The following is a 19,017-nucleotide window of genomic DNA, read 5'->3' as shown; positions in this document are numbered from 1 at the left end:
GCCATCCATCTTGTCTTTTCCTTTGATGGAGACAGTCAGATGGATGCCTCTTTGTGTGATAATAATTCTTTTCCTTATTAACCATCTCTTTACAATTTGTCATACTTTGTTACGATTTGAGTATATCCCTCTTGACGGGTTGGACTCAATTAACATAATTGTCTCAAACTAGGTAATGATAGATTGTTTTGAAATCTATCCTTTTCCCTTACTTTTTCTTTTGTGCATGTAGACCTCGTCTTCATCATAATCTGAAAATTGCAATTTTTTAAAACATTTAATCGAAACTCCTCTTTCTTTGAGGCAAATTGGTGGACTCCAAAACCATATGAAAATTTTTTTCATTCAGTCGCAATTCCCAATAATTCCTTGAATTTATTTGTCCCTTATTTTCTCTGCTCTTCTCTTCCCCCTTTTCTTTCAATTTTTCATCCCGGGATATATATCTATATATATAAACGTATATATTTTTCAATGATCAAGGAAGGAAAAAAGAAATTTTCTTTATATCTAAAGTAATTAATTTGATTTTAATTCAACAGTTGCATTCAATTTCACTGCTTTCCATGACATTTTTTTCCATATTTCCAAAGCATTAATCACCCTGTAAACCCTAAATCAACATAATTTTAGCTCTATGAAAGATTGCCTTTTAATAAAGTCTATTTACTTTAAAACCTCAGTCACAGACATCTTACCATTATGGCAAAAGCTTGCCCTCTATGAGGTACAGACTGAAAATGGTGCAGTGTTAATTTATTTGACCTTTTACTTTGATTTTCAGTTCCTAGTAGCAGTAGTGATGATTCCACTGGGATGATTGCTGGGATAGTTGTGGCTGTTATTGTTATCTCTGTCGTGATTGCTGTTGTTGTCTTCTTACGTATCAGAAAGAAGAAAAAAGAGTAAGACCCTTTAAGGCTTTGTTTGGTTATTAATCATCATCATCATCATCATTACTATTATCATTATTATTATAATTATTCTTATTACTACTACTACTACTACTACTACTACTACTACTACTACTACTACTACTACTACTACTACTACTACTACGATTACTACTACTACTACTACTACTACTACGTTGCCATAAATTCTTTACTTTATATTTATACATTTTTATGCATGCCGCGTCTGTAAACGAATTACCATTTTTTGGATGAATGATTTTTATTATTATTATTATTATTATTATTATTATTATTATTATTATTATTATTATTATTATTATTATTATGATTATTATTATTATTATTATTATTATTATTATCATTATTATTATCATTATTATTATTATTATTATTATTATTATTATTATTGTTGTTGCTGTTGTTGTTGATAATAATAATAATAGTTATAAAATAATTATAATATTGTTGATTGTTGGGCATAGCAGGCACTGTTCTAGACTGGTTCAAATGATAGTTCAATCTCAGTTTGTTTTGATAAAAGAAGTTCACTCTGACCAATTGCTATTAATTTTCAGGGGTCACCCAGGGATCTGTAGAGGCTGTATACACAACCATTAGATGATGTTACCTAAAAGTATAGCATAAATTATCAAATTTGCGCTTATGACACTTAGCTGTACAGTTCTGATTCACCACAAAATACTAATTGTCTAGTGAAAAATATGGAGAACTGTATTGAAGAGGTCAGGATGTAGGTGACTTCTAATAAATGAAGAATGAAGGAAGAAAAAAACAGATCCTATTTATATAATCCAGAAAGTTTGGCCACTCTGCCATGTCTGATTCATTAGACATTCAAAATAAAATCATTCCATTTTCAGTCTAGCTCGAAATCTAGGTATATATCTTGATTGTAACCGTTGTATACAAAAACATATGTCATATCTTTGTAAACGCTTTACCTTAAATTATGAAAAATTGCACAATTGTTGAATATTTTAACCCAAAAGGTCTATTCAAACACTAGTGTCTTCTTTTATCTTTTCTAGACTAGACTATTGTAATTCATTGCTGATAATTTATTGAAGAAATTACAGCTGTACAAAGCCAAGCCACACAAATTGTTTTGAGGGAAAAAAAAGAGTAAAGACATAGCCACAACTTCTCTGGTTGACAATTAAGAATTGAATATAAAATTGCAGTGTCATGTTACAACTAATAATGAATACTCAACTTTGTATCCTAAGGATTTTTTTTTTAATGACTATACCCCATCTCCCAATTTAAAATTGTGTGATATCAGCATCTTTTGTGCATCCTGAAAAGGGGGAGCACAAAATTCAAAAACAGATCCTTAAGTAATAATAATAATAATAAGACACTTGTTGAGCACTTTCCATGAAACCAAACATCTCAAAGCGCTTTCCAGATAATGAGTTATTTTACGAACGTTGTATAGTCAAAATGAAATTTTGAAACAAATTACAAATTGCTTAAATAATAGTATACAAACATTACAATTGGCATGGTGTAAAATGAATTTTGAAAAAGTGGGCTTTTAAAGCAGATTTGAAGATTCTCGATTTCTCTAATGGGTTGCGGTAGGGTATTCTAGAGTTTGGGGCCATAACATTGAAAAGAGCGATCACCAAAAGATTTTAACCTACTTTTTGGTACAGATAAAGTGGTGTTGCGTGATGATCAAAGGCGTCTGGTTCGAGGCTTAAGGTTTACAAGTTCAGAAAGATAAAGATGGGCTAAATTGTTGAGGCATTTAAAAACTAATAAAGCAATTTTGTAATCTATTCTATAGCAGACAGGAAGCTAGTGCAAATTTTCCAAAAGTGGGGTGATATCATCGAATTTTATACAGTGTATAATTTTCTGCCATTTAATCTGTACTGTACTTTCCTAAAATCTGAAACAGATTTTAAAATAGAGTTAAAAACTCATCTTTTTCAGCTATACAGATGGTAAATAGAGAAAGAATTAATAGAACATTCCTAGAAGTTAATTGTTAATGTTGCACCATATAATTGTTTTTAAAAAAAATTATTTAAATGACTTGTGACTTTTTGAGAAAGTTATTTTTTTTAAAAAGGAGAGAGAGAGAGAGAGAGGTAGAGAGGTGGGGACAGAGAGAAAGAGTGCATGGGAGGGAGGGACAGAGAGAGAGAGAGAGAGAGAGAGAGAGAGAGAGAGAGAGAGAGCGCGCAATAAGCTACATATATTTACTATAGTTTTAATTCTTAACAGCATTTGCAATATCAACTCACTTTGTAATCATAATTTTGTATTATCTTTTAAATGCAGTTGATATATGTGAAAATTTAAAAATGTATAATGCATGCCATGTCTTTTGTGCGCCTAGAGCTATATTATATGGCACAGGTGCTATATAAATAAATTGGATGATTATAATTTTATGATTATTTCACCATCACATTCATCATCGTCATCATCATCATCATCATTATCATCATCATCATCAACATCATCACCACCCTCATCATCATCATTATTGTCATTGTTATTATTGTTATCAATGACTTTCTTTGTTTCTCTCATCCAGAGAACCACCACACCTCCCATTCAAAGACCTGTCAGACCCTCAGAAGAAGTAATTGTTTTCTTCCTATAGCATTCATATGAATAAGAACATCATGATATGCAGTATGCATTGTTAAATAATCAATATTTCAGTCTGACAGGTGACTATTTCCCACAAATCAGCTGTGAGGTAGTACCGAGTTAGGGGAAGTGACTTATTTTAGTGCTTGTATAAAAGGCATGCTTAATAGGTGGCTTGTGTATAGGAAATGGAAATTTGATTCCATATGTCCTGTTCTGGAATAGGTAAAACTCTGATTTGCATTGATCTAAGTGAAATTGTCGATTTGCTTGAGAGAGATATCTATGAAGGTGGGCTGAAAAGTTTTGCACTTTTTGTAATAACTCTCTCATTTTAGGAATAATTTGTTTAAAAATTGAAAAAAATGAAAGCTTGAAATAGCTACAGGTTGCTTACTTTATTTTTCGACATAGTCAGCATCACAATCAACACAGAGCTGCCAAAAAGAGTGGCAAAGTGGAGAAATCCGTTTTGTGTTGCAATATCGCATTTTCCTGGGGTCGCATTCTTTTCAGTCGGACACTCAGTTTTCCACTGTGGCAACATATTGATTGGAAATCACGGTTTTGCCCTGTTCCAAAATTTGATATTAACAACACCTTCAAAGTCCCAGAAAATCGCGAGCAGCACTTTTCTAGTCGACACCTAACGAAAGAGTGAAAATGGAAAGGCTTCGTATGGGAACAAAACAGACAATGGACGTTTTGGTTACAAACCCTTCGTCAGCACAACAATACACAAATAAACGTGGAAAAAAAATTAAATTAAAATATAATGAAAAATAACTTGTATCGTCTGTACTCAATGGTGGTTGCAGTATGAATGAAATGTTAGCATGGCTTGGGTAGAGGATAGGGTGCTCCAGGGGGGTGATCTGATTGATAAGAAAAGGTCAGTGTCAGGGAACAGAACTTTCCAGATTATAATGGAAGATAAAAGACATATTAGTAGTAGTAGTAGTAGTAGTAGTAGTAGTAATAGTAGTAGTAGTAGTAGTAGTAGTAGTAGTAGTAATAGTAGTAGTAGAAAGCTGAAGTGAAACAGTAGGGGGAAGTGGAGGGGGCGAGGTGAAAGAGTCACGGCGGTGGGGGGGTTTGTTTGATGAGCGAAGGTCGAATCTTCGTGGGTGGTGATGCGATAGTAAAGTGGAATATACCAATAAATAGATAGATAGATAGATGGATAGACAGATAGATAGGTAGATAGATAGAAAAGAGGGGAGAGAAGAGAGAGAGAGAAAAAAAAAAGTGCTTAGTTTTTGCCATTCGGACACTTCCGCCCATCGACGTAGGGAAACTCACCTGATCAAGTCGTTGGGAACGCTGACTCCACGCAGACTCAACACCAGGGTTGACCACCACTAGATGTCAACGTCACCTATATTCATAACCACTGCTGCTCTTACTACCGCCACTACAGCTACTGCTGCTGCTACTACTACTACTACTATTACTACTACTACTACTACTACTACTACTACTACCACCCACAACTACGACTACTACTACTACTATTACTACTACTACTACTACTACTACTACTACTACTACTACTACTATTACTACTACTGCTGCTACTACTACTACTACTACTACTACTACTACTACTACTACCACTACTATTACTATTATTATTACTACTACTACTACTACTACTACTACTACTACTACTACTACTACTACTACTACTACTACTACGACTACTACTACTACTACTACTACTTCTACATCTGGATTTGATTTATCTATTAGTATTTGCAATATGCTTGGATTTGAACATCATTATGTTCAGAGCTGCAAAGATTTGTCACACTTAAGGCTATAACAATTGTATCACAAAGCATAAATCAAGGTCCCCCTTTGAAGTATATAATTGCAATGGTATTTTCATTTTACCTTGGTTTATAACTCCTTTGTTATCTTAGTTTATATTATGACCATAATTTAATGCCATTTTATTTCTTTTCTCTCTCTAGGCCCATTAAGATACGAGATTTTAAGGAGCAGGTGGCTTTGCTGCACAAGGATTCAAACCTTATGTTTCAATCAGAGTTTGAGGTATGTGTTGTCACGCAGATAAGAGAGGAAGACAGAGAGAGAAAGAGAGAGCATTCATTCATTCATTCATTCATTCATTCATTCAATCATTCATTCATTCATTCCTTTCTATTTTCATCTATTCAGGATATAAAGAGCATCAGTGCTGACTTCAAAACCACATGTGAAGAAGCTCAGAGAGAGTGCAACAGGGTTAAGAACAGATATGTGGACATTTTGCCATGTAAGAATGAATAGTGACATAAAAAGAAAATATCTATTGGAAGATTTTGATCCTTCACAAATAATTAACAAAAAAATTTTTTTTAGTTCATATTTATAGATATTCTTTTTTTAATTAGTCCTTCAGAGCCAAAGTTTATGTTGGTTTCTATAGCATGTAAATAACTTGCAGGATTCCATTTGGAACACTAATGATAAGGCTATATCTTTCATTTTAATCCGCCTATCCACCTTTATCAACCCATCCCTTGTTGGATTCTGTAATTGAATGTAGATTGTCTACCCATTTTTATTGACATTCTCTGAAAAAACTGCATCACCAACATATTTGGTTTTACTCATCACCTCATTACCTTAAATAGTCACTAATTCAGAGTGAATTTCAGATTGGTTGCTCCCTTTGAAGCCAATAATCGAATAACATCTCAAACTTCAATCTTTGACCACTCTGCAATGGTAGCCATGATCTTTGTGCTATCAAAAGGACAGTTTATCCATGGTGTTAATAATAATAATAATAATAATAATAATAATAGATCTTTATTGTCCATAAATATGGCAATTTGTCATTTAGTTACACTTGTTATAATGTTAAACGATAACTGTAAGATTGAACAGATATTTCACTCCTACTTATTTCTCTCTCTCTCTCTCTCTCTCTCTCTTCTCTCTCTCTCTCTCTCTCTCTCTCTCTCTCTCTCTCTCTTCTCTCTCTCTCTCTCTCTCTCTTCTTTCACATGTGCGATATACACAACATAAACATATTCATTTCGTTTTCAATTTGTTACGATTGTGGCAATTCGACACCAAAAATTATCATCATTATCAATTGGTCAGTTAATCTTACATTCAATAAATTAATCAGTTAATCAGTCAACGAATCAATCCTTGGTTTTTCTGTACCATATGAAATATTCAAAATTTTTATTGCTGATGGAACGAACGTTGATTTATACTTGTTAGTTCTACATTTAATCTGACAAAACCTTCTCCCAGATGGTAAAAGACTAAATTCATGGTATAAAATATGTTTTTTATTGTTGGTAATTGAGAATGCTTTCCTTTCTATTGCTTTTCCATGAATTCTTTCCACTCCATCAAGAGGATGGTTTATTATTTTTGATGCCTCTTTGATAGATTATGAAATTTTTGATTTATCTTTAAGTCGGCATCCTCCAAACCATATGGTGCAGCCAAACGCAATTACACTTTTAATCAATGAGTCATAAACTCTTAACATAGTTTTCTTCCTTACTTGAAATGTTCTCAATTTCCTTAGGATGTATAATCTTTGGGCAACTTTCTTAGATATTATATTAATATGTTGAGAGAAATTGAGGGAACTATCAATGGTTATTCCTAATATTTAAAATAGTCAACCATCTCAACATCATCTTTACCGATTGCCACACACTTTAAGTGGTTTTTATTTTTTACACCAAACACCTGTTCTTTCGTTTTTTCAACATTTAATTCAAGCTGATTTTGTTTACACCAATTGGTGAATATATTTATTTGTTTGAAATAATTCTTTTCGGTAACTTTATCTTTTAATAAGCCAAGAATAGCAGTATCATCTGCATATTTCACTATAAAACAATTTTCAAAGGATGGTCTGCAGTCGTTGGTGTATAAGATGTACAGAATTGGGGAACTCACACAGCCTTGGGGACATCCGTTCGACAACGTTCTTTTGTTGGAGATATGTTCACCCAATTTTACACATTGCGGTCTATGGGTCAGAAACTCTTTATACCATTTAATAAGGTAGTTTGGAATATCCATGCTGCACAACTTTTGAAGCAAAATATCTGTGTTCATGGCATTAAAAGCTGACGAAAAGTCGACAAACAGGATTCTGGCGTAATTCGAGGGCGTTTGGTCAAGGTGTTTCGAGATCAAATTTGTGGCGGTTAATAGTGCGTCTTCAACACTGAGATGTTGCTGGTATGCAAATTGGTACGGATCTAGCAATTTCAGGTCATAACATTTTTGTAGGAGCTCAGATTTTAAAATTTTTTCTAAACATTTCATTACAAGCGATGTAAGCGCCACTGGACGGAAGTCATTCAATACGGTCGGACAACGCTTTTTTGGAACTGGAACGACAATCGATGTTTTCCAAAGTACTGGCACTGATTGTTCATCGATTGACCTTTGAAAAAGTTTTGTATAAGGTATAGCCAGTTGTTGGTGACAGTTTTTCAAAATAGTTCCGGTAATGTTGTCTGGTCCTGGTGCTTTATGTTCTTTACATCTCCGGAAGAGGGAGCTTACGGTTTCTTCTTCAATATCTATTTGACAAACCGTTGTAAACAGGTGGGAGCCTGTCAAAACGACAGTAAAAATCATTTAGTTTGTTGACATCAGTTTTTGTTTTTCCTTGTGGGAATGTTCGTTTCTTTTGGTCTACTCCTCCCATTTGTTTTATCATCTCCCATGCTTTCCTTGCGCAGCCCGATCTCAGTTGTCGCTCCATTTTATTTTTGTATTCAACCTTCTCTTCTTTTATTGTATTTCTGATCTCCTTTCCCTTTTCAAATTCTAGTTTAATGTCACCACTCATATAGGCAATGTTGCAAATGTGCAACATAGTGCTTAGGAAGTTTCTATGCAATAACTTTTTTAAAGATTAAGAAAAACTTTCATTACTATCTGAGGTCTGTGCATTGTCACCTACTTTTTGTACAATCCTTGTATTTTGAATATGAAAGTAGAATTTCTTAAATTGAAGTCTTATAGGGTTTCTGGAGTTAATCACAGTTTTTGTAGTGTTAAGCAGTGAAAATTGATTGCTGCCCTTATTCCTTAGATGTGTCTTTTTCATCAGGTCTTACATAGCCAATTACCCAACCAGTATAGAGAGAACTTAGGGCTCAAGAAACTAAAAAAAGAAACCTCTTCTCAAAAAAACAAAAAAACAACCAAACAACTAACCTCTTATATCACACCTGCCAACCATCCCTGATTGGCAAAAATAAAACAAAAAAATTTAATACAATTTTTTTTTTTCTACGACGTCGGACAATTTTCTTAGGCCTTTTCCGGGACATCTTAACAGGATTAATAAGGCCTTCAGTCATCAGGGAGTGTGAAAGTGACATTCTGAAAGTTGATTATACTTTGGAAAAGACTCAGCTGTTGGACAAAGATCTAGATCAGAGAGTTTTGCAAATGATTTATTGAAAAATCTTAATAGCAAGAGCGAAAGTCTTTAATAATGCAAGGGGTTTCAAGGCATTGGCCCTGTGTGGTGAAGATACTCTCAGAGATGAGTTTAAGGATTTTCATCATTTGTAGCCACCCTTGTGAATTTGGTTCCTTTCATCAATTAAGAAAATCCCTCAGGTGATAACTTGTCGTAGTCTCACAAATCCAGAATATCTTTAATCCTTATTTGTCAGGCTTTGGTGGCATCCACTAAAAATGCTCAAACCGCTTTACAAAGGATCCCTGACTGATAGCAACATGTAACATGTAGAACGAGACATGACGCATGTTCAGCGATAATATTACAAATTTCTCTGACAGAGAGAACACTGTTAACGGCCAGGTACTCATTTTACACCCGAGTACGGTGAGAGAATGTGAGTAAAGAGCCTTTTCCAAGGATCAAGTATGCGCAAAGAGCGGCTCAAACCCAGGACCTTCCAATCTGAAAGTGATAAACATACCTCACGACCTCAGAGCCGCATTTTCATGCTGAGAATTGAATTAATGGTCAAAAAAAGAGTGCATATGCTTGAAAATAGTGGATGGTAAATTAGGGGACATAACTCTTATCATAAAGGGGGACCACTTTTGATTGATTTAGATATCTGCCAATCAATAAGACACACTTTCCCATAGTTGCCAATGTCTAAATTTTGTCATGCAATTCACCCAGCCGGTGGGAATCGGGTGTAAAATGTGCCGTTCGGAATAGGGTTAATACCGTTTAGAGGCAGAGGGTCACAATCTGATTTCTGTTTACCCCCTGCTAAAAATGTCCCTGTTTTACAGTTTCACCTTGATTGTTACCATTTCACGTATCCAGTTTTTGTCTCATATAATCTAAAAATAGTATCAGATTTTTTAGACTGTGTATTGCTTTAAATGAGCATAAAAAACAACAAATAAATAACAAACAGACGTAAGTTTAAAAGTAGAGAATAATTGAAATTTTCCTTGTATTTTCAAATTCTTTTGATTTCCACAGATGATCACAGCCGAGTCAAATTAAGCTTTTCATCAGAAAGTGAAGATGGTTCTGATTTCATCAATGCCAGCTACATTCCTGTAAGAATACAATGCATTTCTACCTGTTTATTTTTTGTAATCTGTAGCTAAACCTAGTGTTGAGTTATTCCTTCGCTTTTACTCGATCAACGCTCGAGCGCCAAGCCACGATCAATTATCAGAGTGATATGCCTGAGAAACGAGCGGGTAAATCAGGATTTTGAATAATTTCAAACTATATCGAATCAATGTGTCTGATACCGAGCACACTTATTTCCACACTGATTTGAGTGGAAAATTATTCGATAGAGATGCTGGGTTTGTTTGTTTTTTATTTGTCACCTCACTCACTTCAAGATGTCAGTCTGAGTGGCAGTAGAGAATAAGGAAATAATTTGTTACATGTTAGTGTGTCTCGCGTGTGTGAAGACTTCATGACAATGCATACTGAATTTTGACTATCCCACTCTAACACACATGCACGCATACACACACACACTCTAGACCTATCTATGGCACACATCTATGATAGCTCTATCAATCAACACTCAATATACAGTAATAAGACATTAGCTTTGAATAATATAATGGAATGTTTCGATGTCAGATTCCTGTGTATATTTTGTTAGTTCCTATCATCTTCTTCTTCATCACCATAATCATCATTACTGCCACCATCTTCATCATAATAAATAAAATAAAATTTATATGAACAAATTTAAATATAGTGTACAGTATTGTAATTATGGATTTATACAGCTCGCAGAAATCACAAAGTGCTCTAAGGTGCTACACATACAAAGACAGTAGGTAACAAAATAACTACTATTGCTATTTATTTTCACTAAAATTACTAAGCTCGGGGGCATCTTTGGTGTCTCATATAGTTTGTTTCATACTTTCGGATCCCCCGACAGAGAAGATTAAGGCCATATTAACCATATGTCCATTTCATATAATACTACTAGTCACCTGTTATGCATTCTTTTTATACTAACACTTTACAATATCCGTCACTGCCTATAGTCAGGTATTCATCCACACATGGGTCGAGTGAAGTAATGTGTGATACGTGTCTTACACAAGGACATAACGTCGGGAACACAATTTCCACAATCACTGTCACTCATCCAGCCACTGACAACACTCAACATCACTTGACTCTTCTTGTCGAACAAATAATCACCATCACCGTCATCAGCATCATCTCTGTCATCATCACCTCCGTAACAGACAATCACCATCGCACCACAATTGTCATCATCATCCATCATCAACATCACCGTGGACAAGTGGAATCGTTCTGGGGTATCTGGGTGACGGGTGGAACCTGCTAAAGTATTATTATTATCTAATAAAAATACAACAATCTTGTTTATTTGTTTATTTTTTTCAACTGAAAGGCACAATCTTTGCACATGCTCATAACCACATTTTAGAAAGACAATGACGACCAGTTACTAATAGGAGGTCATGTAACACTGACAACTTTTGGCATGTCAAATATGAAATGTCATGGTGAATATGGCACTCGCTGTATGTCCTGCTCTTATGACAGGGAGGGCATGGAGGGTGGAACGTGTCAACCCAGCACCAAATCAACAACTGTTTGATGGTTTATGTGTGTGTGTGTGTGTGTGTGTGTGCGTGCGTATGTATGTGATGTGACAAACGATCATAATCATAGCTGCCAGATAGCCAGAGTTCTTTGTGGCCAATTTCGACTCCAAAAGCGGATCAAATAGAACACCACAAACATTTTGACTCCCTTGAAAAACTCATTGGTTTTGATTATCAAAAAATCAACCACACTAGGAGAAAACTTTTCTTTTCATTTTTTTAGAAAAAATAAAACATTTTTTTAAGTAAATAATAATTGAAAAGCATTTCTCTGTGGCTAATTTTGGCCATGCACATGGCAGCAACTTCTAATGGTTCTCACACTACAGTGTGTTTTTTTAATTATTGACACATTTCAGGTTTGAATAGCTCCAAATCTATGTAAGATTTCATCAAACAGGTTTTTGCCATAGGTTTAATCAGGTGATCTTGGAGGCCAGGAAATTGGACCATCTCGGCGACCCATCGGTTTGGGAACTGTACATTTAAAAATTCCCTCACATTTAAACTCCACTGAAGGGGAGCTGAATCCTTTTGGGAAAATATGGTAGGTTAAAGATAAGGACGACTCTGTATGATTCTAACACGGCCAGATGCTGTTGTCCCTGTCGTCGTTAAAAAAGAAAGGACCGATCTCTCATTCCCTGGTCAGTTCTCACCAAACATTGACTTTTGGTGAGTTGCGACGACATTCAATAACTTCATCTGGTTTTTGTTTCCTCCAACGGCTAACATTATGTTTGTGTATATGCCCGGATATTTTATGTCAAAACTACCCTTTTTTTAACTGATGACGTCGTAACTCAGCTACCGAAGGGCACACAGTGTTAAACCAATCAAAACTTGAATAAATTCTGCACATATGGCAGAAATCCGTTTGATGAAATCTTACAGAGCTCTCGAGTTATTCAAAGCTGAAATGTGTCAATAATAATAAAAAACACACTGTAGGTACTATGTTATGATGATCTATCAAGGATGCAAACTCTATCATTACCAGCGGCAGTCAAGTTAGCTGTCTCAAACGAGATGCTGTTTTTTGTTTTTTTCAAATGAACCACTGCTCGATGACATCACCCGCTCGATACCCACTCTACCCACTCGAGCAAGGGAAAATTTTCGGATGGGTCATTGAGCAGTTTATTTCCTTCTCGACCCAAGACTAGCTAAAACATGCCATATGCTCCTTTTTCCCCTCATATATGTCACTCTTGGTATTTTCTAATAAATTATTGCCCCTGTGTCACTTGATTACATTTGATATTTTTTAAACTATGAAAGCAAGACTTTATGAAATGATATTTCACACATTATCATCTGATGATTTTCAGCAACAGAACATTGCCTATGCTGTGACTTAGGCTTTATTGAAGCCTGACTCACATGGCAGTTACTGTTCTATTATCAGAAAATTATGAGATCATGAAACCATTAGTATAAAAGCAATTCTTGCCTTTACGGTCAAGTTATTTCTATACTTTAATTGAGAAAGATAAAAAATGTTTTTAAAAAAATAAAATTCATTTCCAATTCAATTGTTAAATATCCTAGACCACAGATCTGAATAACACAGATTTATATTTAAACATACCTACCTGCAAATTTCTTGTGTCACAAAAGATATAAAATAATTAGCAAAGTTTTTTTTAAAAACATGATTACTTAATATCTCGCACATTACAGGGTTTGAACTCGAAACGGGAGTACATAGCCAGCCAAGGGCCCATGCATGCGACAATTCCACACTTCTGGAGAATGGTCTGGGAACAGAAGAGCAAAGTCATCGTCATGTTGTCTGATCTCATGGAAAACAACAAGGTAGAGAAAATTTATATGTGGAATATTTTTTGAGTTGTTATTTTAAAGAAAATGATTTAACACCTTGATTCTGAACTTTCTTGATTCTCGATGGCTCACAACTAAACAATAATATAAATAAATTTCATAGAAAAATACCAAAGCTATTGCATTAACCATAAAGTTGATTTAGAAAAAGCTTGGAACGATTGACCATAGAATGCTTAATGTTTAATATTAGATAGTTTTGAAGTGATTCCTGCAACCATGAATTGGTCTCACTGTCCTGATTAAGATTGAGATAATTGATATTAAAATATTCAAAGCAGATTGTTCTGGAAAGAAAAAGAATGTATTTTAGAAAACAATATAATATCCTTCGACAGACATTGAAGACTCCCGATTCATATTTAGATAAAATATAGCCTATGCTCCTTTTTTCCCTCATATTTGTCACTCTTGGCATTATCAAAGTAAGCAAATTTCAATCTGTTTGAAGAATTATCTTAGAATGTTCAGTCATTTAAGCATAGATTATTCCGTCTACTTTAATGCTGATAGGAGCCACTTGGAGGAAGCGCTGCGTCACGTGACCACTTTTTAGCGTTGCTTTAGCGTTGATCACTGGAGCCCACCAACTTCAATTTGATTTAAATTCTATATTATTATTATTCTATATTTTCAAACGGAATTGTGTTCAATTTATATGTTGTGAATTCATTCATCTGGATAGTGTATATATTCGTAAAACTTGTGCAATTTTAAACAATAGTTTAACACCTATTTATCGCCTGCCATCTCGGTCCCTTTGTTTACAAACAATGAACGCCATTTTTGGTTCCGAGTCAGTGATGGAGAAAGAAACAATCGAGAGTAGCCGAGCGGACGATAAGAAAGGGAAAGGAGGTGGTGAAGTGAAAGACGGGGCGAGCGAGAAGGAATGTGTTGGGAAAGGAAGTGTAAGAGGTGTGAAGGGGAAAGGTAAAGGAAAGAAAACGGAGGGGAGCAGTTACGGTGCTGGTAGTAGTAGCGTTGGTAGCAGTGAACTGGACTTTAATGAAATAAAACAGCAACTCAGTGTGTTGATGGGATTGGTGCCAGTGGTGAGCCAAATGAAGGAGGCCTTTGACCGTTTTAATGAAATGGAGGAGGAAGATGCTAATGTCAATATTGGCCTTTCGCGGCCAATATGTAATGATGACATTGAGTCTGATCTTTCGCGATCAGGCAGTAAAGATGTAAGTAATGCTGACCTTTCGCGGTCAGGCAGTAAAGATGTAGAATGTAATGCTGACCTTTCGCGGTCAGTTGATATGGTGCCAGGCAGTAGTAGAGATGCAGGGATGATGGAGCAGGCATTCTCATATTTCGAGAATGTGGTAGGCAGGACAGAAGTGAAAGGGAAGGTGCTGGCAGAGAATGTTTCAACTGGTGTTACACAGGTTTTATGTGACGGTCTGCCCAAGGATACGATTACTGCTCTCTCTGAAAAATATCCAGTGCCAGCAAATTGCTCTAGACTAGAGGTTGTCCAATGCAATGAGGAGGTTTTAAACAGATATCCCCTGCCTCTAGAATGAGGGACGCATCCTTGCAGAAAGTGCAGGTATCGCTTATGAAAGGCATTACTGCTGTTTGCAGGGCTATGGAGATGGTGAAAGGAGATAACAAAGAAGTACTGGAAAATATTTCGTGTTATCCAGAAATGTACACCGGAGGAGGGTGATTTTGTTAATAATGTTTTCCTTAGGGAGAAACGTGCTATACCCGGTGAGCAGAGGAAAAAGTATCGAATGATATTAAATGTAAAACATCTCAACTCCTTTGTGCGTTATCGCCATTTTAAAATGGACACTTTACATTCTTGTTTACAACTTATAGAACCTAAATGTTTCATGGTTTCGCTAGATTTATCTAATGCATACCATTCTTTGCCCATGCACCCAGATTTTACGAAATTTCTTAAATTTGTTCATAATGAATCGTTATACCAATACCTTGTTCTTCCGCAGGGGTTCCGTGATAGTCCTAGAATCTTCACTAAAATCATGAAACCTATTGTTGCTCATCTGCATCTTAAGGGAATTATATGCAGTTTGTATATTGATGATTTTTATATTCAGGGCCCTTCTTATGAGGAATGCGAACATAATTTGAAGTACACGACCAATATTGTGCGTTCGTTAGGATTTGAAATATCAGATAAGTCTGACTTAACCCCATCTCAAGAAATGGAGCACTTAGGGTTTGTACTCAGTTCCTTGGATATGTCAGTGACTTTAAGTGATAAAAAGAAAGATCAGATTATTTGTATGATTGAGAACCTTCCTTCTTCCATCTCAGTTAGATTTTTAGCTAAGATTATCGGCATGTTAGTCGCCTCTTTCCCTGCTGTTGAATATGGACCTTTATTCTATAGAAGTCTTGAGTGTCAAAAATTGAGGCTCTCAAACAAGTATATAACTTTGATAGATATATTAAAGTTTCAGTTCAATCTTTTATTGAATTAGAATGGTGGAAGTCTGAAGGCGTCCACAGTAAGAAACGATTACATATAGATAACCCTTCTTTTGTGATGAGAACTGATGCTTCAGGTCATGGCTATGGAGCAATTATGAATGATGTTGCCACACAGGGTATGTGGACGGAAGAAGAGCAGATGGATCACATCAACGTTCTAGAAATAAAAGCAGTTTATTTAGGACTTCAATCTTTGTGCAAAGATATTTCCAATTGTCACATTCGGGTAGAAGTAGATAATATGACAGCTGTTTCTTACATTAATAACATGGGGGGAACCCATTCAGTTAAATGCAATGACATCACACGAGAGTTAATTTTATGGTGCAAAACCAGGGGAATATGGATTTCAGCATGTCATATTCCCGGAGTGGAAAATACCATTGCTGACGATTATAGTAGAAAATTATCTATTCATACTGAGTGGTCGCTTAATCGAGCAGAGTTCAATAAGCTTTGTGATCATTTTGGAAATCCAGAAATTGATCTTTTTGCTTCTAGAACCAATTTTCTTATTCCCAAATATATGTCGTTATATCCTGACCCATCCCCGTGTGGTGTCCGGGGTCCCTCAACTGAGAGGGTCAAGAATAGCCCAACGCCAAGCCAGCGTGTCGTAAAAGGCGACTAATGGTGTGTGATTCCCCCATCTTTGAGTCACCTGGTCCTCCAGGTTGGGGGTTGGCAAAGGGTTAACACCCCTTTCCGTTAAACTCAAACCGTTACAGAAACACAGACAGACAAACCAAATCCTTTTTTTAGCTTGGGCGACCGAAGAGTTTCTGGAATTACAGAATTTATGAAGGACAACAGACAAAGCCGAAAGGACTCTGCTGACCCGATGACGTCTTCGCCAAACAAGCAGCTTCGAATTGCGTCGTGGAACGTTCGCACCATGTATGAAGCAGGAAAAAGCTCTCAAGTTGTGACTGAGATGAGAAAATACAGGCTGCATATACTTGGAGTAAGCGAAACCCACTGGATACAATCCGGACAGAAACACCTCAAGTCTGGGGAGAAGATTTTATATTCAGGGAGAGGGGACGGGATTCATACACAGGGAGTAGGAATAATTCTAAGCAAGTTTGCCCAGAAGTCACTGAGAGGATGGGAACAATGCGGAGAAAGGATCATCATGGCGTCCTTTACAACACGGAGTAAGAAGATCAGCATGAACATTGTACAGATCTATGCCCCAACAAATGATGCAACAGATGAGGACAAAGATACATTTTATGGTCTGCTACAACAAGTCATTGACAAGTTGCCAAGGAAAGACATCAACATATTGATGGGAGATGCTAATGCAAAAGTGGGACAGGATAACGTAGGCTATGAAGGTATCATGGGACGTCATGGCATGGGAGAAATGAATGATAATGGTGAGAGATTTGCAAATTTCTGTGCATTCAACAGTTTGGTGATTGGAGGATCAGTGTTCCCCCATAAGAGGATCCACAAAGCAACTTGGGTCTCACCAGATGGTATGACAGAGAATCAGATTGATCATTTTTGTATCTCTCGTAGATTCAGACGTTCATTGGAAGATGTGACAGTACGGAGAGGGGCAGATGTTGGATCAGACCACCACCTGCTATTGGCAAAGCTTAAGCTCCGACTCAGAAAACACGGGGCCAGATCACATACAAGAAGAAAATTCGAGGTGAATGCACTTGATGGGGAAAAGAATGAGGAATTCAAACTACAGTTGAGTAATAGATTCCAACCTCTTACTGAGCTCGAGGAGGACATAGATGTAGAGTCACATTGGGCAAAGATCAAGGAAGTCTACATAACAACTTGCCACGAGGTATTGGGGGTAAAGAAATCGGAACATAAAGAATGGATAAGTCCAACCACCTTGGACCTTATTGAAAAGAGGAGAACAAGGAAGGAACAAGTGAATGCAAGCCGAACAAGGGCTTCAAGACTGGATGCACAAGAGCAGTATCGAGCCATAGCTAAGGAAGTCAAAAGATCTGTGAAGAAAGACAAGGAAGCATTCATGAACAGACTTGCAGAGAAAGCAGAAGCAGCAGCGACTGGAGGACACATGAGGATCCTTTATCAAACTACCAAGACACTTGCTGGAAAATATGGGAAACCAGAGGTACCAGTCAAAGACAAAGATGGGAAAACTATTTTTGGAAAAGAGGCTCAATCTGAACGATGGAGGGAACATTTCAACTGCCTTCTGAACAGACCACCACCAGACAACCAGCCAGAAATTTTGCCTGCAAGGAATGAGCTACCAATTAGCTGTGATCCACCATCGATAGCAGAGATTGTGGGTGCCATTAACAAGATGAAAAGGGGGAAAGCTGCTGGACCAGACCAGATTCCACCGGAGGCTCTAAAAGTTGATGCGGAAATAAATGCTGAGGCCCTGCACCCACTATTTGAGAGAATCTGGAATGACGGGATATTCCCAAAGGATTGGAAGGAAGGACATCTTATCAAGCTTCCAAAGAAAGGGGACCTCAGTAATTGTAATAATTACCGAGGCATCACTCTTCTTTCTATCCCAGGAAAGGTTTTCAACCGTATTATTTTAGAGAGAATTAAGAATGCAACAGATGCTAAACTGCGGGACGAACAGGCAGGTTTTCGGAAAAACCGTTCAACCACCGACCAGATTGCCTCTCTGCGAGTCATAGTGGAACAGTCTATAGAATGGAACTCTCCTCTTATTGTCAACTTTCTGGATTACGAGAAGGCTTTCGACAGTATTGACAGAGCAACATTGTGGAAAATTCTGGCACATTATGGACTCCCTGAAAAGATAGTAAACCTCATTAAGGAAATGTATGAAGGATCAAGTTGCAGGGTTATACATGAAGATCAGCTTACTGACAGCTTTGAAATTAAGACTGGTGTCAAGCAGGGATGCTTGCTCTCTCCATTCCTGTTCATCCTTGCCATTGATTGGCTAATGAAGGAAACCTCCAAAGGGAGAAGAAATGGGATACAGTGGACCCCCTGGACACAGTTGGATGATCTGGATTTTGCAGATGATCTGGCTCTTTTGTCCCAC

At 36.5% G+C, this 19,017-nt stretch overlaps 1 protein-coding gene across 1 annotated transcript in view; it reads left to right on the top strand.

Annotated features, from left to right (window-relative positions):
• The window catches only part of LOC144967706 (uncharacterized), a gene marked incomplete in the record, with an annotated part of 192,257 nt that overhangs the window by 161,095 nt on the left and 12,145 nt on the right, over positions 1-19,017 (top strand). The window contains 6 exon segments of the mRNA XM_078905248.1: positions 785-905; positions 3,490-3,537; positions 5,525-5,606; positions 5,733-5,829; positions 10,027-10,106; positions 13,350-13,484. Of these exon segments, the coding sequence (XP_078761374.1) occupies positions 785-905; positions 3,490-3,537; positions 5,525-5,606; positions 5,733-5,829; positions 10,027-10,106; positions 13,350-13,484 (563 nt within the window).

Source organism: Berghia stephanieae, chromosome 3 (assembly GCF_034508935.2).
Source record: "Berghia stephanieae isolate SIO BIC M18660-M18661 chromosome 3, UCSD_Bste_1.3, whole genome shotgun sequence".
In the NCBI taxonomy this organism is placed as follows: Eukaryota; Metazoa; Mollusca; class Gastropoda; order Nudibranchia; family Aeolidiidae; genus Berghia; species Berghia stephanieae.
Note: the sequence above shows the minus strand (reverse complement) of the source record. Positions and strands in the feature narration are given on the sequence as shown.